The following is a 24,827-nucleotide window of genomic DNA, read 5'->3' on the forward strand; positions in this document are numbered from 1 at the left end:
CCCCACACCATAATTCCATAATTCATCACATGGTCCAATCTTCATCTTCCACGCTGGCATGTACACCCCTCTTCTTCTGGCCAGGTGTCGAGGTGCGGAGACAAAAGATGACCTTGAGCTTCTAAGAAATCCATAACAATACATTCCACAATCCTACTCCTTTCTATTCCCTCCTCCCAACTACTATACCAATGAAACAGCATAATATATATATATATATGTTTTAATTATGTGGCAGGCCAAAGATCCTAAAAGGAACAGGATTACAGGCCTGACAGGCGGCCTCTCCTCAAGAGAAAAACGTTTCCTGAAAATAGAATAACATAAATGTTAACCATCAAAATTTAACCACCTCTTCCTCCCCCAGGGGGACCCTTTGGCTTATCAGGGAATTTCTCATGGAATTGCTTCACTAATTTATCTGCTTTCAGATCCCAACTTTTCACCCACGTAGCTTCTGACAAAGGGTGTCCCTTCCAATGCACTAAATATTGTAAGCGACCTCTATACAGCCTGGAATCTAATATTTTTTTCACTTCATAATGTGTTTCCCCTTCTACCACTACGGGAGGAGGTGGAGTTTGGGTGGATGGTCTCGTGCTAGACTCCCTTACCGGCTTCAATAAGCTACAATGGAATACCGGGTAAATTTTCCCTAAGAGTCTGGGTAGGCTGAGTCGAACTGTAACTGGGTTAATTATCTTTTCTATTGGGAAAGGACCTAGAAATTTTGGACCTAATTTCTTACTAGGCATCTTTAATCTTATGTATTTAGTAGACAAAAAAACTTTGTCCCCCACTCGAAAGGGGGGTTGTAGGGAACGATGTTTATCAGCTTGCTTCTTGTAGGCTTCTGCCACATCTGTTAGCGCCTTTTTGGTATTCTCCCATCCCTTCTTTAGTGCCTCCAGCCATTCATTCAGGGATATGGATGAGGGAGGTTCCTTAGGTAGTTCAGGCATGGGAACGAATTCCATGCCACTGGTAATCTGGAAAGGAGTTAATCCGGTACTGCTGTGAACCGCATTATTATATGCTACTTCAGCGAAAGGTAGCAAGTCCGACCAATTGTCTTGCTGATAGTCCACATAACACCGGATATACTGTTCCACCATTGCATTGGCCCTCTCTGCTGCCCCATTTGTGCTGGGATGAAATGCTGAGCTGAGTCCCTGCGTGGACCCGATCGATTTTAGGAATTCTCTCCAGAACTTGGCAGTGAATTGAACTCCGCGATCTGAAATGATCCTTTTTGGAACTCCATGTAGGCGATAAATGTGTTTCACAAACATTTTCGCTAATTTCTTTGCGGATGGTAGGCTTGAACAAGCGATAAAGTGTGCTTGCTTGGAAAACAAATCAATAACTGTCCAGATTACTTTATTTCCACTGCTATCTGGAAGTTCGACAATGAAGTCCATTGCTATCTCTTCCCATGGTTGGCTAGGGTTGGCCACTTGTTGTAGTAGTCCAGGGGGCTTTCCCGGACGGGTTTTCATTGTTGCACAAGTAGCACAGCTTTTTACATAATCTTCCACCTCCGACCTCATCTTTGGCCACCAAAATTGACGTCTAGCGAGGTGGAGAGTTTTCAGGAATCCGAAATGACCTCCTAGTTTCGCATCATGACTCCGCTGTAGCACTTGCAATCTCATTTCTGCAGGGACGTACAGTTTGGATCCCTTCTAGGCTACGCCATCATTAATCGTTAGGATGTCTTTGTTGTTGTTGAACCATGGGTCTGTCTGGAGGGCTGCTTTCAGTTCGGTTCTCAGTTTATCTTGGCTTCGACTGGTAACTTGAGCTGCCTTTTGGTGAGAAGGAGATATGATGGGGTGGAAAATTTCTTCCTTCTTACTGTCAAACTGGGGTTTTCTCGACAGTGCATCTGCTAACAAGTTCTTCCCTGCGGGGATGTGTTTAATTTCAAATTTGAACCTTTGGAAATATTGGGCCCAACGGACCTGTTTGGGGGATAACTTTCGATGGGCAAGGAGAGTTTCGAGGTTTTTATGATCAGTCCATACCTCGAACGGTATATCCCCCCCTTCCAGGAGATGCCTCCAGGTGAGCATGCTCCACCTGATCGCGAATGCCTCCTTCTCCCAAATGGGCCACCTTCTTTCCGTAGTGGTGAGTTTCTTGGAGATGTAAGCGCATGGTAAGAGGTGGCCTTCTTTATTCTTTTGTAGTAGCACCGCGGCTATCGCGACATCACTGGCATCCGTTTGGATTATGAAAGGTCGCTCTGGATCGGGGTGTTGCAATATGGGTTCTTGGGCAAAGAGCCGTTTTAATTTCTCAAAAGCCTTTTGACAGTCGATTGTCCATTTTAATGGTTGGTTTGCTTTTGGTTTAGTAGGGGAAGGCCCCGTTCTTAATAGGTCAATCAATGGTAGGGCAATTTCAGCAAAGGTTGGAATAAACTGCCTATAAAAGTTTGCAAATCCAAGGAAGCTTTGTAATTGTTTGCGAGTGCTTGGAGGTTTCCAATCTAACACCGCTTTCACTTTTTCTGGGTCCATTTCTACTCCTTCATTGGAGATACGATATCCCAGATAATCTAGCGAGGTCTTGTGGAATTCACACTTTGACAATTTTGCATAAAGTTTGGCAGCTAGAAGTTTTTTCAGGACTTGCCGTACCAGTTTCACATGTTCTTCCATGGTCTCAGAGAAGATCAAGATGTCATCTAAATAAACGAGTACTCCGCGGTACAGGTGGTCGTGTAGCACTTCATTTATGTACTGCATGAATACTGCGGGTGCTCCTTGTAGTCCGAAAGGCATGACTTTATATTGGAAGCTGCCTAAGGGAGTATTAAAAGCGGTCTTCCACTCATCCCCTTTCCGGATTCGTATACGGTAATACGCCTCTCTCAAATCCAGCTTGGTGAAGATCTTGCCCTTAGCCAAGTGGTTCAACATATCTTTCATGAGAGGGAGGGGATAGGTATTCTTTTCGCATACCGCATTCAAAGCTCGTAAGTCCACACAGAGGCGAACCCCCCCATCTTTCTTTTCCCTGAAGAGCACTGGGGCCGCTACTTTTGATTTTGCTGGTTCAATAAACCCTCTTTTCAAATTGGTGTCGATGTACTTCCTCAATTCTATCATCTCTTTAGGCGTCATAGAGTACATTTTGGGCTTTGGTAAGGTTACCCCAGGTTTGAACTCTATGGCACAATCTGTGGCGCGGTGAGGTGGAAGGTAGTTTCCGTCTTCCTCACTGAACACCTCCGCCAGATCCCAATAGATCTTTGGGACTCGTTGGATTCCCGGAGGTTTAGTGTCTGCTGCGGTTGCTGCAGGTTCTGGATGGGTTGGGCTGTTAGGTTCCAATGTTCCTGGGTGGCCTTTTGGTTCCACCGGTGGTAACGGCCCAAGTCCAATAGTCACCTTTCGAACGCCATCCTCCCACTTTATGGTAGGTTCCCACTTGTCCAACCATGCAAGCCCTAGGATAACTGACTCCTGCATTCCAGGGGCCACGATGAATCTGAGGAACTCATAGTGGCGGCCTATCACCAGTTTTACTAACTCAGTGATCTTTGTAGCCGGAGCTCCCCCAATTAGGGTTCCATCCACTTGCTCAAACGGAATGGGTTGTTTCAGGAGTCTGGTGCGTATACCTAGTTGCTCCACTATTGACATGCTGATTAAGCATCGGGTGCAGCCGGTATCTATAATCACCCCAACTTCCCCTTCTACCCCCGTTTTCGGTATTTGGAGTTTGGCTTTTATTTGGAAGGGGCGGATAGGTGCACTCACCATTGGGTCATCTTCTGGGTTTCCTTCCTCTTCCTCCTCTGAGGTGGCCAGGGCGTTTTCAGTGGCTCCGCTCTCTTCTCCTGCTGGCTGTTGTGCCAGACGACTTTTTTCTGGGGGTTTTCTGGGGGTTTTCTTGACTGTGCTGGCAGGTGTTTGGCGTGGTTGTGGAACTGGGGCTGGAGCCCAGCATGTAGATGCCCGGTGGCCAAGCTGACCACAATGGTAGCACTTTATTTTGGGGCCCCAGGAACGAGGGGTTGGTGGGAGCTTTTCAGTTTGCTGCCTCTGCGTTCGGTGGGCTAATGGTTTTTTTTCAGGGGTTCTGGTACCTGGCTTTGGATAGGTGTTAATCTCGTGGTCCAGTATGATTGCAGTGGTGTACCATTCTTGGATACGATCTGGGGTCCCCCTTACGGCACAAGCTTATTTCAGTTTGGGATCTAAGGCCTTTTTGAACGTATAGACCAATAGTCTCTCTGGCCAGTAACGTAGTCTTCCAGCTATTCTCCGGAATTCCCAAACTAATTCTTTGACCGGCCGACCCCCCTGTCGTAATTCCTGGATCTGGTCTTCAGCATCTACCTGTTGGGCCACATCGTAAAATCGGGCCCGCATCAGTTGGATGAACCCCGTTATGTCATCTAACTCAGGAGCTGCTTCTTCATGGAGTTCCGCTATCCATTGTGCTGCCTCTCCTTCATTCATCCCCTCTGCTATTTCTTGGATCAGTTCTCGATCCGTCAGGTATTGTGGGCCTACTTGGTCAACGTATGCCAACACTCGATTCATAAAGTAAGCTAGTTTGTCTCGGCTGCCATCATAGGTTGCACGGAACCTTGGGGGTGTGGGAGGAGGAGGGGGTGCTGGTGGTTGAACCGGAGCAACCTGTCGGCCTGCTGCTTGGGGTGGTAAGCTTCTTTGTGGGGCCACACCCATCGGTTGGGCAAAAGCCTGCTGAGGCATTGGTGGGGGGGCTGGGCCCTGTGGTGGTCCCAGTCCCTGGCTCTGCCTCTGAGCAGCTATTTGGGGTGGCGCCATTTGTTGGGAAGGGGCAGGCGTCCACTGGCATTGAGCCCATCCATGACCCGGGAAGAAAGCCAAACCTGAATTGGCTTGATTGATGGGTCCAGAGCCATCACTTTGCAAAGGGGGGGGGGGAGGTGAAAGTGTTCCAGGCCCCTTTCGGCTGGTTAAGTTTTCTTCCCAACTTTTTTTCACTCCAGGAGGGGGGGGTGCTGATTCGCTGATGGCTGTGTGGAAAGAACCAAGGTCTCCGCTCCACTGTGCAGCAGTTTCTCTGCTGGGAAAGGATAATGTGGGCTTTGCTAGGCTCCACCCGGGTGGTTCTGGGGGCCCCAGGGGTTTTTGTTCACTCACATTTAGGCGTCGGAATTGGTCCGGAAGGCCCATCAAAGACTGGCTGCGTGAGAGCGACTGAGATCTCCATTCATTTGCTCTTCTCCCCATGCTCCAGTCGTCTGTCAGAGCCCCCTTGGGGGACCCCTCTCCTTCTAGCAGGCATTCCTGAGAAGCAATAAATCCTGAAACTTCCTCCCGCAGATCTAACTCCGTCTGTGAGGGAAATCTTGGTTTCGGTTCCTTTCGCCGGGCGCCCTGCTGAAGCTCCCTTTGCTTCGCCTCTGCCTGTTGAACTATTTCTTTAGAAGGTGCATAGATGGTTTCGACAAAAATAAGCGATCCATCATCCTTAGCTTTCTCTGCTGCATTCTTTCCTTCCTCCATCTTCACTGAAATTTCGTCCTGCCCAGGGTTGGGTCAGAGCTGGGATTCAGTACCCCGATGAAAGAAAAATTTTTAAGGGAGAGTTGAAATAATGTCAGCGTTCCAAATACCATGCAGAAATAAATCATTGTCCAAGGCAAAGTAGTCCTTAAAACTCCAATTTAATAAGACAGGCATGTTGGCATTATGCTGTTGAAATTTAAACTCTAATGTACATCCGGTGAATTCACCCAGTTAAAAGTTCATCATCTATCCCCACACCCCATAATTCATCACATGGTCCAATCTTCATCTTCCACGCTGGCATGTACACTCCTCTTCTTCCGGCCAGGTGTCGAGGTGCGGAGACAAAAGATGACCTTGAGCTTCTAAGAAATCCATAACAATACATTCCACAATCCTACTCCTTTCTATTCCCTCCTCCCAACTACTATACCAATGAAACAGCATAATATATATATGTTTTAATTATGTGGCAGGCCAAAGATCCTAAAAGGAACAGGATTACAGGCCTGACACATTGCTGATCATTTTACCAAAGCTCAAGGTACGGTAAAACATAAACATTGTTGTGATGATTATGGATTGAGAATGTGAAGTTGTGCGTAAATACATTGACAACCCAAGAGGGGAGAATGTTAGGGATGTAACCCTAGGCTTGGCTTGGCAATGTATATAAGCCATGATTGTTAACAAATGTATCTGTTACTTTAAATGCTAGAGAGATGTAATTGGTTGCTGTTACCTCAAGCAGCCATAAAAGGGAGCCTGAATGACTGTAAGCTCTCTGTTTGTTAGATGCTGATCGGTGTATTGTGAGGTACTGTGTTTTGCTACTGTTAGCTGTTTGTGTGCTAGACTGACTATTTGATAACTGAATGACTGAACTGTGTATGACTTGGACTGTTTGATGGACTCTCAATACCTCTATATTTCCACATAATAAACTACTATATTTTATACTATTCAGTGTCCCTGTATGCTGGTTTGTGTGTGTTCTTGCATACCACTCTCATTACGCTTCTCTGCACACTCGCTCTCCTAACGGGGAGCTTACTTACTTAACACAAACTAAACTGAAAAGTGATATTTGTATCTTATGTATACATGTGATAGGACTGACTGGGATGGGCAGCAGAATGGAGAAATAGCAAGAAAAGGGTTAAGACTTCGCTTACACTTGCTTTTGAAACTCTTTCCTCCCTCAAAAGATTTCTTATGAATAAAATGTTTGCATTCTTAGATGTACTGATGTACCTTTAATTTAATTCAGAGGTTTCTTACAGCAAGGAACAACCTACGGTAGTAAGTGCAGCAGCAGTATACTCCACTATCAGAAAGGACACTCTGACTTTGTATATTATCCTAAGCCATAGTTTGCTTAACCAAGGTTTTTTGAAGCACACTCATTTTTGAGGTATGAATTCAACATGAAGTTTCATTACAATTCAGTTCATTTTTTTAGATCTATTGTGCTTTTACAACTTGAAAAAAATAGGACTGGAGTGTGAAGTGAAGAGGGTTATATAGAAATGAGGAGTAGGTGATCAGTATGACATATGGTTAAAATTCAATTTTAATATTGAATTAATATTAATATTTAATATTATATAGTTAGTCTCATATTTGTGACATCAAATATTTCATGGTATTAGAGGAAAATAAATTCCCCTAGGTAAATAAATTCAACAGTCTTATGTAAAACTTTACTGAGAATTATGGCACTCGGGGAATAATTTCATGTTGCAGTTTATAGCGATAAATGCCAGAAAAGTTAAGCTACAAAGACTAATAGAAGATAATAGATAAGAGCCACGGTGGCGCAATGATTAGAGTGCAATACTACAGGCTACTTCTGCAGATTACTGGCTGCCAGCAGTTTGGCTGATTGAATCTTACCAGGCTCAAGTTTGACTCAGCCTTCCATCCTTCTGAGGTGGGTAAAACGAGGACCCAAATTGTTGGGGGCAATATGTTGACACTGTATACTGCTTAGAAAGGGCTGTAAACCATTGTGAAGCAGTATATAAGTGCTAATGCTATAATATTTGTAGCTCAGGGGAATTCTTAGTGCTCTCTGAGCTTGGTTCTTTGCTTGCAAATATTTCATTAGTCAACTAGTGCTTGTTGAATAATGAAACTACCACAAGCAAAAAAAAAAAAAAAGGTCCTAGACCATCTAGAATTCCACACAAGGACTAACACAAATGTTCATAATGTAACTGAGAAGAGCCATTGAAAGAGAACACAACACACAATATAGCCTATTTTTTCATCAACTTTCATTCTTGCAAGCTAATTCCCCATTGATCAAATTGATGTTCATACTTTCTCCTGTTCAGTTTTAATGTATGAAAAATTCACCCTAGAGCAGTGATGGCGAACCTATGGCACGCGTGCCACAGGTGGCATGCAGAGCCATTTGTCAGGGCACGCGAGCGCTGCCCTGTCAGCTGGCCAGCGCGCATGCACGCACTGGCCAGCTGACTTCACCTTTTTAAAAGCCATTTTTCGCCCTCCCCAGGCTCCAGAGGCTTTATAGGAGCCTGGGGAGGGCAAAAAGAGCCTTTCTGCCCCGCCGGAGGCCCTCCGGAGGCTTCAGGGACCGTCCGGAGGCTTCCCTGAAGCCTTCGGAGTGCTTAAAACGACTCTCCGAGCAAACCGGAAGTCACTTCCGGTTTGCTCAGAGGGTGGTTTTAAGTGTTCTAAAGGCTTCAGGGAAGCCTCCGGATGGTCCCTGAAGCCTCCGGAGGGCCTCCGGGGGGGGGCTCTTTTCGCCCTCCCCAGGCTCCTACAAAGCCTCTGGAGCCTGGGGAGGGCGAAAAAAGCATGTAAAAATGGGGGGGTCGCGCGTTGTGTGCGCATGCGCACTGGGGGTCACGCATTGCATTATGGGTGCAGCACGCCTGCACATGACCCCCCTGCGCTCCCCCCCTTGTGGCACGCGAGCCAAAAATGGTTCACCATCGCTGCCCTAGAATCATACAGTTTCTAGCATTAAGTTAGGATTTTGCTGTTTAAAACCTCACATTTGATCACATTGCATTACTGTTCTTCTAGTGAATGACACTAAGTCAGAAACTACAAAAGTATTGGTGATATATGCAGTGTCAAGATCAATTAAATAAATAAAAATAAATATATAAATAATAAAATAAATAAATAAATAAATAATGCTCTGAAGGAGCCTAGGTTAACAAGCAAGATAACCTGGATATTAATTAAATATTCAAATGTGCTTTTTTATTTACACTCATGATAGTTAGCAACTACCATTCTAAAATGAAACAGGCAGTATTTTTCATTGCTGAATAGAACAGAGTGAACTGCAGAGAAACATAGCAGGATTATGTTGTTACTTTTCATGCTTTGTAACAAAGAGGATTATGCAATAAAGATTTCATTTAAGTATTAAGAAGAATAAATATGTGCTTGTTACAATCATTTCAGATGTTGCCCTGAGTTATACTCACAAAGAACAGTCTATAATGCAACAGAGGTTTGAGGCTGCATATTAATGAAATAACTATTATTTACATTGGAAAGTCTTACTGCAGAAAACCTGATCAATTTTTAGAGTGAAAGCAACCTAAAACTATAACGTTGCACTACTTCTGTTGTTATATTTAATTGAAAATATGCCAAGTCAATGATAGCTTAGTAATATATACCCTATTTTTCGGACTATAAGAAGCACTGGAGTATAAGACGCACCAAGGTTTTGAAGAGGCAAATTTTTTAAAAAATAGGTAGGTAGATAGAGGGATAGACAGGGAGAGAAAGAGAGAGAAATACAGTAGGTAGGTATGGAGAGAGAGAGGGAGAGGGAGAGGGAGAGAGAGAGAGAGAGAGAGAGAAGTTAGGTAGGTAGGTAGGTAAAGGGAGAAAGAGAGAGAGAGAGAGAGAGAGAAGGTAGGTAGAGGGATAGAGAGGAAGAAATAGAAAGAGATAGATAAAGAGAAATACAGTAGATAGGTAGGGAGAGAGAGAGTAGGTAGGTAGGTAGATAGGTAGATAAAGGGATAGAGAGAAAGAGAGAGAGAAAGAGAGAGAGAGAAATGCAATAGGTAGGGAGGGAGAGAGAGTGTGTGTAGGTAGGTAGAGGAATAGAAAGAGAGAAAGAGAGAGAAATACAGTAGATAGGTAGGGAGAGAGAGAGAGTAGGTAGGTAGGTAGGTAGGTAGGTAGGTAGGTAGGTAGGTAGAGGAATAGAAAGAGAGAAAGAGAGAGAAATACAGTAGGTAGGTAGGGAGAGAGAGTGTAGGTAGGTAGGTAGGTAAAGGGATATATATAGCGAGAAATAGAGATAGAGAGAAATACAGTAGGTGGGTAGGTGTTTTCTGTTGGCACAGTACTTGATCAATCTAATTCTCATCAATCCATTAAAGAGCTTTCCAAAAGGAAAGCTTCAGAAAGCAAAAAATGCTGTACTCGGTGTATAAGACACACCCAGACTTTCAGCCTCTTTTTTGAGGTAACGATGATGCGTCTTATACTCTGAAAAATACGGTACTTTGTACATACTGTTAGAAGAAACAATCCAAGATTTGGCCCAGAAAATATTAGGTTCAAACTCTGGCAGAATTGAAGCAATCAGATGGATAGTTCTATGATCTGATACAACATATGGCTGTTCTACATGTTTCTAGTGATAAGCTACCTGGAAAAAGGACACTATCTGGAACTTAGAAATGCAGTAAACTGAGACCGGGGTTTAACCTATTTTAAAAAGAATAAATTTTGATGTATGATTTTTCAAGAAATGAATGCAACTTATATTGTTGGTAGATACCAGAAGAGATTGAAAAATAAAATAAAACAAAAGCAACTTTTTTGGGGAAATTTTAAATACAAATAAAGTGGATTGTTTGAAAAACACAGACATTAACAGTACAACACTTATTAATGCTAAAATGTTGTCTCAGATCAAGAATATGAGGACATTTAAGAAATTAGCATAACTCTGTTTTGTCTTCAGAATGTTTTGTCAAATAGAAAATTATCAAACTATTATATAGATAATCTTCCAACGATCCAAAGTACTCATGTCACTGCTGCTGTTCCTTGCCTTAGACCAAACCCTGACTGAGGCATTCTAATACATGCCTCTCAACAAATGGGGGGCACCACTGACCTCGTGCTGCATCAGAAGGAGCCTCAGTACTAATTAATCTCTGCCCAGCACACATGGAACGCAACATCTGAAAGACAGCCAAAGGTGACACATTCATGCGTAGAAGGTCCAGCAGAATTCTAAGGAGAGAAAATAAAAATGTAATACTTTCTCGATTACAGTATCTGAAACCAATTGTTTCTCGCTTGTTAAGTAAAATTAACAAGTGTCTAAAAAAACTGATGGACATAATTCAAATATATACACGTTTGGTAATCCCACCCCAAGAATATAGAAACAAGAGTGTCAGATCTGTGAAAGTGGATGGAAAGCCTCTGGAGCCTGGGGAGGGCGAAAAAAGCGCACCAAAAGCAGGGGGGAGTGCTGATGGCACGCACATGCACGCCCATTGCATGGGTGTGGGCATGCCTGTGCACGAACCCCCCTGTGCTCCCCCTGCTTTTGGCACACGATCCAAAAAAGATTAGCCATCGCTGTCCTTTACCATGTAATTAATCGCTTTATAACTGCTAGCCTGGCACCTAGAGGCTGGCACTTTCTCACCTTTTGGGGAATGGATAGGGAGGGAGAGCCATGTGGACTGCATCATTCAGGAAGCAAGCCTGAGAAAGTCTTATTACTTTCCCAGAGCGTCCCTTACAAGCAACAGCTTCATACCTGCAGATTGGCTAAATCCACATTCGACGGTTGGGAGGAAATTCTAACTTCTTTTATTCCTATTGTATTGTCTTAAGGACCCCAGACCCTTCTTTGCTTTCACCCAGCTTTCACCTTTCTCAATAAAAGCTTCCTTTTGAAATGCAAAGTTTCAAAAATCTTTACTTTGTTGATTAATGGGGAGAGGTTGGGCCTTACACAAGTGTATTCTTTCCAGCTCAATTTTTATTTCATGCAATAATGTATTTAAGAATTTTCAGAGGTAATCATCCTTTCCACTACTGATCTTTCTGATCCAGTTTAAACTTTCTGATTACAGTTTAAATTGTATCTGAGATTGACATATGCTGTTTTGATTATTTCCATATGTGCCGCTAAATCAGAATACTATTAAGTCTTGGATTCTAGTTCTTCCAGAGAAGCATTGATTAATCAGCAATGACTCTTTCTAAAGAACAACTGACTAGAGTTTGCTTGCCAGGAACTGAAGACTTTGTCCTCTATTCAGCTGCTGAACACGCACACTTTATCTCACAAAAATAGAACAAGCATCCACCATTCCCATTTTATTTGACATATACAGTAAATGTCAAATATACTGATAAAATCAAGTAGCTCAAATGGTTTCAATGCTCAAGATAGTAGCAAATCTCCATTCAGACATAATATGTGTGCTAATAAGTATAGAATTTGGGTTCCTTTATGTAATTTATGATTAAAATTCTCTCCAGTGAAAGCATAAGCTATCCGTTCAGTCATAATGTCCTTGCAAAGCATCATTCATTTCTTTAAAGCAGCAGTTCTTTAAGTTTAATATAACATCATGAAGTAGGGATATGTATATTGAACTCTTACAGAAGAGCCATGGTAATGCAGTGGTTAGAGTGCAGTACTGCAGGCTACTTCTGCTGACTGCTGGCTGACTGCAGTTTGGCAGTTCAAGTTTCACTGGCTCGAGGTTGACTCAGCCTTCCATCCTTCCAATGTCAGTAAAATGAGGACCCAGATTGTTGAGGGCAATACGCTGACTCTGTAAACTGCTTAGAGAGGGCTGTGAAGCACTGTGAAGTGGTATATAAGTCTAAGTGCTATTGCTATAACCACATGATTACAATATAAAATCAATAGGAGCTCATTTTGCCCTTCTTTAGGACTATAGATGTTGATTTTTAAAATTATTTGAAAACAGGTGTTGCATTTAAATGTTTGTGATGATTTCATATTTTTAATAAAAATCCATCTGAAATTACCATTAAATCACACTCCTCTGCACAGAATGAGCTATAACAATCACAGATTGAGAAAATATTGGTGCTGTTATAGTGCAAAAATGGAACTCAGGCAAAGATCTTCAAAATCATTTCAATATTTAGATGTGATTTATCTGAAATCAGTATAAAACCACATCTTTTATCTGAGTGGAATGAGCCATGACTGTTAGGTACTGGTGCGATTAAGCACTAGCAATGAACCCCAGGTCGAGGTTATAACAGAGCAACCCTGTAAAGTATACGCAGCGTGCGATAGATAAAGCAACCACACTGAATAATGGATAGTAAAGTAACAAAATAAACTTTACTTTTTGAAGAATATAGCAAAATCCATAAACACAGCCAAAAAGTCATACACAGAAAAAAACAGTCCAATACTACCAAGATAACTTGGATACAAGTAGCAAATAACTTACACACAGTAAGTAGTAGCAACAGTAGTAACAGTTAGACAGCAGTTATCATACATCAATCAAGAGAGAGAGAGAGAGAGCAACAACATCAGCTGCAATTTAAATGCTGTAATCTACTAATTAGCAGAGCTCCTCTCTTAAAGATACATAACATGCCTTGTGCAATATATTGTCTACCCAACTTGTTGGTTACACCCTAACATTCTCCCCTTTGGGTAGATCAATATATCCACTCACAATGTAAGATGATAACCTTCACATGATGAGGTATGTTTTACTGAACTTTGTGCCTTAGTGAAGTTGTCTGCTAAATTGTCTTCAGTTGAACAATATTCCAACTTTATCAGGCCATCCTTAATGCTTTGTCGAACATTAAGATATCTCAAATCAGTATACTTCGATCTCGTCTTAATAGCTAAACTAGTCGCCATTTTTATTGCTGCCTGATTATCTTCATAAACAGTAAAAGGTTCATTGATACTTAATCCCATATCTATAAGCAACTGCTTATAATATATCAGCTCAGTACATGTCAACGACAAACATGAAAACTCAGCTTCCATTGTGGATAAGCTTATGTGTTTCTGTCGTATCGACTTCCATCCAATCAGTACACCACCTAGCATAAAGGCTATGCCGGAAGTTGACTTCCTATTATCTATAGCAGCTGCAAAATTCGCATCAGCATAAACAGTCAAAACTAAATCCCTATTCGGTTCTAAATATAATGCATAGTGGATAGTTTTCTTCAAATAACGCAGCACACACTTTGCTGCTTGCCAATGCCTCTCTGAAGGACTATCATTGAATCTAGCCAGTTGGTTCACACTAAATGATATATCTGGTCTAGACCAATTACTTAGGTACATTAGGCTACCTATCAAAGATTGATAGATTCCCTTATCAAAACCAGTACCCTCAGTAACCTCCGGTTTAAACCCCAATGCCATTGGTGTCTTTGCAGTCTTACATAGCTCCATGCTATATTTCTTAAGTAAATGGTTAATTTTACCAGCCTGCGACAGCTTAAAACCTTTACTGGTTCTAACCACGTCTAAGCCCAGATAATGCTTAATTTCACCCAAATTCCGGATTTTAAATTTACTCTCTAATTGTGAAACAATGTCAATAGCTTCCTGCTCAGACCTAGTAATAATAGCTATATCGTCCGTGAACAAAAGCAACAACGAGATCAAACCATTTTTCACCCGTCTAAATAAACAAGGATCAGCCAAACCTGGAATAAATCCCATAGCTTTTAGTTCATTTACTATGCATCTGTTCCACTCAAAACCGGACTGTTTTAAACCACAAAGGCTCTTTTTAAGTCTCCAACAACCAGTCTGGCCATTAGAATCCACACCTGGTGGCATCTTCATATAAATGGTATGCTGCAATGGAGCATGCAGATACGCTGTTTCAACATCAATATGGGTAACATTACACCGATACTTAGCAGCCCACACCAATGCTGCTCTCAACGTAGAGGCTTTCAAGCTCGGAGCAAAAACCTCATCGTAATCCCTCTCAGTTTGGGAAAACCCTTGAGCAACTAAACGAGCCTTATAAATAGCATTGTCAGCAGCATCGTTTTTAATTTTAAACACCCATCTACAGCCAATTGCACTCTCCCCTGAAGGGAGCCTAGCTTCTTCATAAACCTTCAATTCCTGTAAGGATTTCAACTCCTTCTCCATAGCTGTTTTCCACAATTTCTTTTCCTCTTCAGGATACAGCCTTAACTCTGCAAAACTAGAAGATTCTATGCTAACTTGCAATACTACACTGGCTTGGTATCTGTCGGGTGGATGCCTGTCCCTAGTAGACCTCCTAGGCAATACAGGACTTGCAGAATCATCCTGTTCCACCTCACGAGTAGATTCTACATCTACATCTTCCTCCCTTTTCAGAGTAATAGATGGACCATCCTGATTCTCTAACTGCTCATTTGGTGTATCATGATTAACCAAACGATCAACATCTATATCATCACAAACCTTGTGAAACTCTTGTTCTAGCTTCTCCCAACCAACATGTTCTGAAAATTTAGCACTAGCACTGTGCATAATTCTCCGAGTTCCAGGTTCCCAGAACCTAAACGATCTATGATTGGAATTGTACCCAACAAAAACCATCTTCCTAGCTCTGCTTTGATCCTTCCGTCTAGTCTGTGAGGGAATATGCACCCAAGCAGGGACACCAAATGTGTGTAAATAACTCAAATCAGGCTTCCTACCATGCCAAAGAGTATAAGGAATCTTACCAGTAGTTGAGTTAACTACTATGTTCAGAATATGGTTTGCACACATTATACCCTCACCCCAAAGCTTTTCTGACAAACCAGAATCAACCAGCATAGTTCTGGTCATTGCCTGCAATGATTGACCACGTCTTTCAATAAATGAATTATGTTCTGGCCTGTAGGGGGCAGAACGCCTATGTTCTATACCAGCATTCTCCAACATTGATGTAAACTTATGATTAGTGAATTCAGACCCATTATCAGTGACTAGGCAAAGTACTTTTTTATCCATCTTACGTTCAACAAACTTTAACCATTTAGTAAAATGTTGGAAAGTTTCTGCCTTTGATTTCATTACATAACAGAAACCATACCTAGAATAATGGTCCATAATGCTGAGTATATAGCAGGCACCTCCTAAGCTAGGTTTCTTAGGGCCAATTAGGTCTGCAAACACTACATCCAGTGGTTTAGATGTCTTGAATCCTTGAAACCGGTTTGCAGGGGTAACCTTACTTTTAGCCTGGTTACAGGCATTACAGTTAAGATATTTTGAACAAGGTTTCAAATTGATTCCATTAGATAGAATAACAGTTTGACGTACCATTTTAAAATTTACATGGCCTAAACGTCTATGAAGTAGATGTATACAGTTATCATGGGGCTGTTTATTCTTATAACCAGGTTCAGAACTCGCAATATTTAAAGAGTTCTCATGTAGAATAAATAAATTATTCTCCAAATTGGCAATAACACTATTACCTTCTTTTTCAATAATGCATCTATCATTCTTAAATGTTACTGTAAACCCACATTTCACAAGGTCTTTTACAGATAATAGGTTAAATTTCATTTTAGGTACATATAACATTTCCAATTTTTCATTAATACATGGACAATAAGCTGTACCTTCACCTGAAGCCTTAATTTTCCAACCATTTGCTAAGGAAATGTGCTGTTTGCTAGCCTTCATAGTAACAAACCTTTCTTTAACCTTAGTTATAGAATGGGATGCGCCACTGTCAACCACCCAGAAACTATGGTTTACAGCCTTATCTACCTTAGCTACAGTTACAGTAACATTGTTGCTTTTTCTTTTACTATTAGCAACACTCCTTTTCTTGCTATTTTTACAGTTCTTAGCAATATGCCCCTTACCACCACAAGAATAACATTTCTTAACAAAATTTACAGTTGAAAACTGTGTTTCTTCTTGTGATTGATTGTCTCTGAACTGAACTCTATCCTCTCTTCGTCTGGACTCTTCAAGCAATCTCCCGGTAACCTCAGATAATGTCAGTTCATCTCGTGAAAGAACTTCCAATGAGGAAACAAAAGAGTCGTAGCTTTCATCAAGCGATGATAGAATAATATACACCTGTTGAAGCTCAGAAAAAATCAACTCTTTTTCTTGCAAATCCTGCAAAGTTTTCTTCATGAAGTCTAAATGAGCCAACATATCACTACCTTTTTGCAAACGGGCTCTAAACAGTTTCCGTGTGAGATGAATATGAGCACCCACACTGTCCCGAACATAAATTCTCCGCAATGTGTTCCAACACCTAGCAGCAGACTCTTCGCCACGAATATGGACCAGTTGCTGGTCATTCAGTGTTAGTCCAATAATGCAGAGAGCTCTCTCATGGTCCCTGTTAAGCTGCGCAATCTTCTTCGCATCCTCATTATCAGCAGGATCCCAATCTGTAACATCTGGTGGGTTCTGAACCACAAACCACAGTCCTTCTCTACGCAGAAGTAGGGAACACTTCAAGGACCAGGAAACATAGTTGGTTCCATCAAACCGGGTAATCATGGAGAGTGCAGCAGACTGTTCTTGTGCCATATTCACAAAAATAAACTATCCAAAAAGTGGTGCTTAAAAAAAAAAAATTATGGTTAAGGCAGGGCGTCTGGGCCCATAACCAATGTTAGGTACTTGTGCGATTAAGCACTAGCAATGAACCCCAGGTTGAGGTTATAACAGAACAACCCTGTAAAGTATACGCAGCGTGCGATAGATAAAGCAACCACACTGAATAATGGATAGTAAAGTAACAAAATAAACTTTACTTTTTGAAGAATATAGCAAAATCCATAAACACAGCCAAAAAGTCATACACAGAAAAAAACAGTCCAATACTACCAAGATAACTTGGATACAAGTAGCAAATAACTTACACACAGTAAGTAGTAGCAACAGTAGTAACAGTTAGACAGCAGTTATCATACATCAATCAAGAGAGAGAGAGAGAGAGAGCAACAACATCAGCTGCAATTTAAATGCTGTAATCTACTAATTAGCAGAGCTCCTCTCTTAAAGATACATAACATGCCTTGTGCAATATATTGTCTACCCAACTTGTTGGTTACACCCTAACAATGACCAACAAATCTGATTATTGTGGTGGGTTCTATGGCATAAAAATGTAGACTTAGGCATACCCGAGTTCATTCTGAAACAGTTCTTAAAACAAAACCTAACAATCATAGAACTGATTATTTTTGCTACTACTTGCTCAGTGGTACCATGTTTCCCTGAAAATATGACTTACTTAGAAAGTAAGTCCTAGCTTGATTTTTACACATGCGCCCAATATAAGCCCTACTCCCAATATAAGCCCTACTCCCAATATAAGCCCTAATTAAGACCCCAGGGAGCACAGGTAAATTAAGTTAGGGTGGGGATGGGGGGTGGAACTGCCCTACTCCTTAACTTTGGACAGCTGCAGCCAGGCCTCGCACACCTCAGCCCATTTCTTCTGCACCCAGGAAGCCTTTCTTGAAAGCCTCTGTAGCTGATATGAGAGTGTCAGGGTGTGAATTCCGCCCTGAATTAACGTGGTGTGAATCTTGGCCTTCCTTGAAAGCATACCTTTGAAGTAAGCGAAATAAACCCGAGGCATAATCTAATAAAAAAATTTTAATGTAAATAAAGTAAAAATACAAACTTACTAAGCTAATAATTACATCTTGGCAGAGCTCCCCTGTCTGCCTGCATACAGACAAAGGAAGGAAGGAAGAAGGAATGTGATGTAATGACCTGCACAGTAAATCATTGCTGATAAGAGACAGTTCATTCTGCACAGAATGTAGACATAGCTGGCAAACCAAATAAACACAGTGACACAGAGCTCCGGATTGATCTGAGCTCTGTTATCGGCTGCAGAGGCCTTTCCTAAAGGTCTTTCCTGAAGGCCTCTGTAACCAATAACAGAGCTCTGGATCAAAGAAGTTCCTGAAGGCCTTTGATAGTGAAAAAGAGGCAGGGGGTAATGCACACAAATGAGGTGAGTCAGTGGATGACATACCATGTGCATATCTTTCTATCTTGTCTTGTAATATGTAGTATGTAATTTTTCCATGGCTCTTTGCATCACTCATAGCTTTTGTATCTATTGTGAGGTTAATGTCCATGTTTCATCAGCATATGTTAGAGCAGGTAGCACACATTGATCAAAAACTTTTCTCTTCAGGCATAGGGAGAGCTTCTTCTTGATAATTACATTTAGCTTGCCAAATATCTGCCAACCACATTTAGAGAACCATTCAATTTCCTTTATTGTATCACTTCCCCTTGAGATCCATTGCCCAAGATATTTGTAGTGGTCTATTAGGTCTAGTTCTTCATCAGATATAATTATTTTTCTTTCTTTAGTGAATTTATTAAGCATAACATGGCTGTTTTTCAGGCTGCTTTTTCTTTTCCTTAGTCTAGTTTGTGAAATACTTCTTCAAGGCAGGCTGAGAAAAGAATAGGTGATATTGTATCACCTTGTTGTACACCTTGTTGTATTTTGTTTTCCACTTTAAGATCATTAAGGCAAATTGTTGCCATTGTTTTTTTCATATCTTGATTACATAGTAAGTTTATGTAAGCAGTGCTACACCTTGGTTGAGCAATGTATTGCCAATAATGCAAACAGATGCTACAGGTGTGCCTCAAACTGCCTTTTTCCTTTTGAACCTGAAATACTGCACTAATACCGTTGTCAGGGTTCCAAGTAATACCCCAACGAAATCAAAACTCCAAGGTTGGCATTTTCCTCAAAGCTTGAATTTATTAGAGATGTCATATTGGCACATCTGGGAAAACTGAGAATCTGAAGTCCCCAGGTTTTCTCCACCCAAAGTAAAGTCAAAGTTTCTTCCCCTGCATTCACATGGGTGTCACATGGCCCAATCAGGTCGCTGTCCCAACTGTAGTTGATTCCCAGTCATGCCTTTCCAGGTGCAGGATGATCATCCTTTACTCCCAAGGGAAAATATGTTGTTATGGCTATACACCACACACTATCTCCACCCCCCTTCCCTTTCTCACAGCTTGCCCATCCACAGCTGTGGCAACCCTGAAAGTTCCAAGTAAAGATGGCTCCCTGGCTTACAGGCTCCCCCCCCCCCAGCTGATGAGTAGCTCCTGATACAAGATAAGGGAGGTGCTTTAGTACAGCTGTTCCTAACCACCTCTCCCCCCCCAAGGGACCTTTTGGCTTACTAGGAAATTTATCATGACACTGTTTCACTAATCTATCTGCTTTCATATCCCAGCTCTTAACCCACGTAGCCTCAGACAAAGAGTACCCCTTCCAATGAACTAAATATTGAAACAACCTCTATGCATTCTGGAGTCCAATACTCTCATAACTTCATAATAGGTCTCTTTCTACATTATCATCGTCTTAAGTGATGAATGGTTCTACAGTCTGAGTTGTGATCTGACTGCAGGTTTCAGCAAGCTGTTATGGAAAACTGGATGCACTTTCCCTAATAGGCATGGGAGGTTAAGCTGTACCGTTACTGGGTTAATTACTTTCACTATCGGAAATGGTTGTAGGAATTTAGGTCCTAGTTTCTTGCTAGACAATCTGAGTTTAAGGTATTTGGTTGACAGATATATACGATCTCCCACCGGAAGTGGGGCTGGAGAGATTGGTGTTTGTTTGTCTGTTTCTTGTATGCCTCTGCTGCTTCTGCTAGTGATTTCTTCATGTTTTCCCAACTTTGTGTTCACCCAACTTCAGTGATTCCATCCATTTGGCCAGGGTCATGGACGATGGTGGTTCTTGTGCCATTGGGCATGGGAACAAATTGCATGGCACTAGTGATCTGAAAGGGGGTTAGCCCTATGCTATAGTGTACTGCGTTGTAAGCCACCTCTGCAAAAAGCAGCAAATTGGCCCAGCTTTCTTGTTGATAGTCCACATAGCATCACAGGTACCACCATGGCATTTTCCTGTTCTGCAGCCTGGTTAGTACTTGGATGAGAAGCTGAGCTAAGTCCATGGGTCAATCCAATGGGCCTTAAAATCACCCTCCAGAATTTAGCAGTGAACTGGACCCTCCTGTCAGAGATGAACCTGTGGGGCACACTATGTAGCTGGCAGATCTGCTTGATTAACATCTTGGCCAACTTTCTGGCTAAGGGCAATCCTGGGGAGGTAGTGAAGTGGGCTGTTTTGAAAATAAGTCAATCACCATCCAAATGACGGTATTTCCTCCGCTTTCTGGGAGTTCGACTATAAAGTCCATAGCAATCTCTTCCCAGGGCTGGCAAGGGTCGGCCACTTCCTAGAGACGTTCAGGGGTTTTCCCTGGCCTCATTTTCATGTAGTGCAGCTCCTGATGTAATCCGCCACATCTGCTTTCATCTTGGGCCACCAGAATTGCCTCCTGGCTAGGTGGACGGTTTTTAGGAATCCGAAATGGCTGGCTACTTGTCGTGGCTGCGCTTTAGGATTGGAAGCCTCAAACTGGCAGGTACATAAAGCTTGTATCTTTTCCAAGCTAGCCCCTCTCATAGGGTCAGGCTTTCTCGATTTTCTTCAAACTACTGGTCAGCTGGGAGTGCAGACTTCAACACAGCTGTCATTTGATCCCCCTTCGGGTCACTCTGACATTTGGCTTGGCCTCTTGTGGTGACTGTTGGGGAAGGGGAATGATCACGTGGGTGACCTCCTCCCTCTGACTGTTAAATTATAGCTTTCTTGACAAGGCATCCACTAGCAAGTTCTTTCCCCCTGGGATGTATTTGAAAATTGAACTGTTTGAAGTATTGCGCCCAGCAGACCTACTTGGGGGAGAGCTTTCAGGGGTCTTAAGGGCTTTGAGGTTTTTATGATCAGGCCAGACCTCAAAAGGCACTTTACTCCCTTCTAGGAAGTGTTGCCAGGAAAGGAGAGCACAGCAGACTGCATAGGGTTCTTTTTCCCATATTGCCCACCGTCTTTCCGTGTTGGTGAGTTTTTTGGACTTATAGACGCAAGATAAGAGCTGACCCTAGGGGGTTTTCTGTAAGAACACTGCTGCCATGTCACTGCGTCAGTTTGGATGACGAACTACTGTTTGTGGTCGGGGTGCTGAAGAATGGGTTTAATTTCTCAAATGCTCTTTGGCAGTCCAGGAACCAGACCAGTGGTTGGTTTGGTCATGGTTTCATAGTGGGGGGGGGGCAGGGCTGTTTTCAGCAATTCTGTGATGGGCAGGGCTACTTCTGCAAATGCTGGGATGAACTGTCTATAGATGTTTGCGAACGTCTATAGGAAGTCTATGGAGTTTTGGAAAAGATAGTCCATATTGGTCTTCTATAGGAAGTTAATGGGAACAGATCAAAATTAAATAAAAGGATATACAATTATTTATTAACTTGCAAGCTGGAAGAAGAACAAGTAAAAGAACCAATGATAATTTGGGCTAAGAATTTTGGCTACACAATAGATTTGGAAAGGTGGCAGAAATTATGGAATATAAATCATAAACTTACATTAAACCAGTGCTTCTCAAATAGTGGGGCGCGCCCCCCAGGGGGGGCGCGAGGCTCCATAAAGGGGGGCTCGTTTGATCTCGTTTGACTGTCAGGAGCAAAGCTGCCATGAGGTGACCACGCTCACGAGCATAACTTCTTCTCCGCCTTCCAAACTTCAAAACTCGGCTGCCGAGTCTTCCAGCAGTGGCTGCTCTAGGAGTGCGCTCTATGGTTGTGGGCTGGCTGCTGGACAGAGAGTCGTTTGGATATAGAGTCTTCCAGACAGAGAGTCTTCCAGCAGCCAGCCCACAACCATAAAGCACCCTCCTAGAACCACCGCTGCTGGAAGACTCAGCAGCCGAGTTTTGGAGTTTGGAAGCCAGAGAACTTTGTCCTTGAAAGTGGTAATGTCTTTCTATCAGAGCATATGTAACTATTTGAACAAAACTGAAAGTTCATTCTTTTCCCTTTGTTTTATATCTACAATCCTAAGCGTATTCAAGTTCCACTTTTTAGGCCTTATCAAAACAGTGCTAAACTAACTACGCTTGGACACAAAGCTATAGTAATTCTGCAAAGAGCAATCATCTATAGTGGATAGATTCTTCTGAATATTTATTCAGAGAGATATAATCTCTCTCTCTCTCTCTCTCTCTCTTCTGCTACAGTTAATAAAGCTATTCTTTGTTGTAAATTGATCCACATTTCTTTCTTTTTTATTCTCTTATACGTTAATAAGGATACAGTGTTATGCAGAGGTGTACTTATAACAATTTTATAGACAAATGATACTATTTACAGTCGTGCGGGGGGCGCGAAATGTTTTCTTCTTCCTAGGGGGGGCATGACAGAAAATAATTGAGAAGCACTGCATTAAACGAATGGTTTTACTTTGAATTTTGTCCCGAGGCTCGTAAATTAATGAGGGAAACTCTTGGAACCTTTACAGGCTACCCCGTACAAAGAAAATCTCTATAAAATGTTTTATAGATGGCATTACTCACCTGCAAGATGTACAAACATGTATAAAAACAAATCTGTTAAATTTGGAAATGCAATCAAACACCAGGCTCATACTATCATATGTGGTGGACATGCCCCAAAGCACAAAAATACTGGAAGAAAATACACACATGGCTGGAAAACATGACAAGACGACGCATAGATTTGAAACCTGAGACATTTTTGTTGGGCATGCTTTCAGGAAACTATAATAAGGGTAACACATATTTGGTTTTACATATCCAACAGCAGCTAGGATTGTAAATGCACAATGTTGGAAAAACTCAGAAACTCCTGTAGATGTTATAATAATATCTACAGGATATTTATCAGCACAAATGCAACACAAATGTAACAAAGGCAACATAAAAAGATGGTTTTCTGCCTGGATGGTCTCCTGGAGTGAGCCAAAAGACAGAAAAGGGAAGCAGTATGCTCCCTCCCATATTTGGGCATACCAGGGGTTGTGACACAATACATACATACATACATACATACATACATACATACATACATACATACGTTAAGAGATGGATAGGTTAACCCTAAAAATTAAACAAAAAGAAGATTCGGATTATTTTACAACATGGGAACTATTCTACAATTGGTTAAATGACAGCTATTGAAGTTAGAGGAATAGAATTAGATGAAATATGGTCTACTTGAGAAAGAAAAACAGATGAGTAAATATTTTGTTGGTTGTATAATTGATACTATAATGGAAGATAGTATACATTGTAAAGTTGATATTATCACACATTTGTTTATACATTATCACATATTTGTTTATATATATATGATTATAATAATGATGATGATGATGTTTGTATGTTAACACCATTTGCATTTGGACAGCTTCACATAGAGCAGTGATGGCAAACATTTTTCTACTTGTGTGCCAAAATGGCGTGTGTGCGTGCAATAGTGCACGTGTGCATGCCCACACCCATAATGCATCCGAACTTAATGTTTCTGAACTTCCAGTAGGACCTGTTTTTCGCCCTCCACAGGCTCCTGAGGCTTTCCTAAAGCCTGGGGAGGGCGAAAACAGCCTCTCTCGCCCTCCGGAAGGCCGAAAATCAGCTGGCCAGTGAGCGCATAGGGCAATGCCTCATGTGCCCTCAGATATGGCTTTGTGTGCCACCTGTGGCAAATGTGCCATAGGTTCATCATCACGGACATAGAGCTTTGTGGCTAGGAGTTTTTTCAGGACCTGCTGCTAGTTTAATATGTTCTTCTAGTGCAGTGGTCGGCAAGCCGCGGCTCGCGAGCCACAGGCGGCTCTTTACACATTTTAATGCGGCTCTTCTGTGTACCGGGCGCCCGCTCCCCTCCCTCCTCTCAGGCACTTCAAAACAAGCGCCCCTTTCCTTTTTCTTTTAGACCCACAATGATTAGGGAGGATCCTGAAGTCGGGCGGGGACGAGAAGCGAGGAGGCAGAAAAAGAAACGGAGGCTAAGGAGCTTCCCCCCGCCCCCTCCCAGCAAAATCTAACTGGGGAGCCGGGCGGGCAGTAGCAAATTAGCCGATCACGCTGCGTGATCGGTTAATTTGCTACTGCCCACGCTGCGTGATCGGCTAATTTGCTACTGCCCGCCCGGCTCCCCGGTTAGATTTTTGCTGGGAGGGGGCGGGGGGGGGGGGAAAGCTCCTTGGCCTCCGTCTCTTTTTCTCCCTCCTCGCTTCTTGGGGCTCCACCAATGGGGGAGCAAGGCCCGCCCAGCGCCAGGCTTTGGGCTAACACAGAGGTCTGCAAAGTTGGCTGTTTTAAGACTGGTGGACTTCAATTCTCAGAATTCTGGGAGTTGAAGTCCACCAGTCTTAAGAGCCAATTTTGCAGATCCCTGGGCTAATA

The 24,827-nt window shown here is 42.3% G+C and overlaps 1 protein-coding gene across 2 annotated transcripts in view; it reads right to left on the bottom strand.

Annotated features, from left to right (window-relative positions):
• LOC309389144 (mitotic-spindle organizing protein 2A-like) overlaps nucleotides 1-24,827 on the bottom strand; it is a 54,399-nt gene that overhangs the window by 24,100 nt on the left and 5,472 nt on the right. For both annotated transcript variants that reach the window (XM_081947151.1, XM_081947150.1), the window contains exon 2: nucleotides 10,648-10,766. In XM_081947151.1, coding sequence (XP_081803277.1) covers nucleotides 10,648-10,766 — 119 coding nt within the window. The remainder of the gene's footprint in view (nucleotides 1-10,647; nucleotides 10,767-24,827) is intronic.

This window comes from Natrix helvetica (assembly GCF_964273705.1).
Source record: "Natrix helvetica genome assembly, chromosome: 3".
NCBI classification, from domain to species: Eukaryota; Metazoa; Chordata; class Lepidosauria; order Squamata; family Natricidae; genus Natrix; species Natrix helvetica.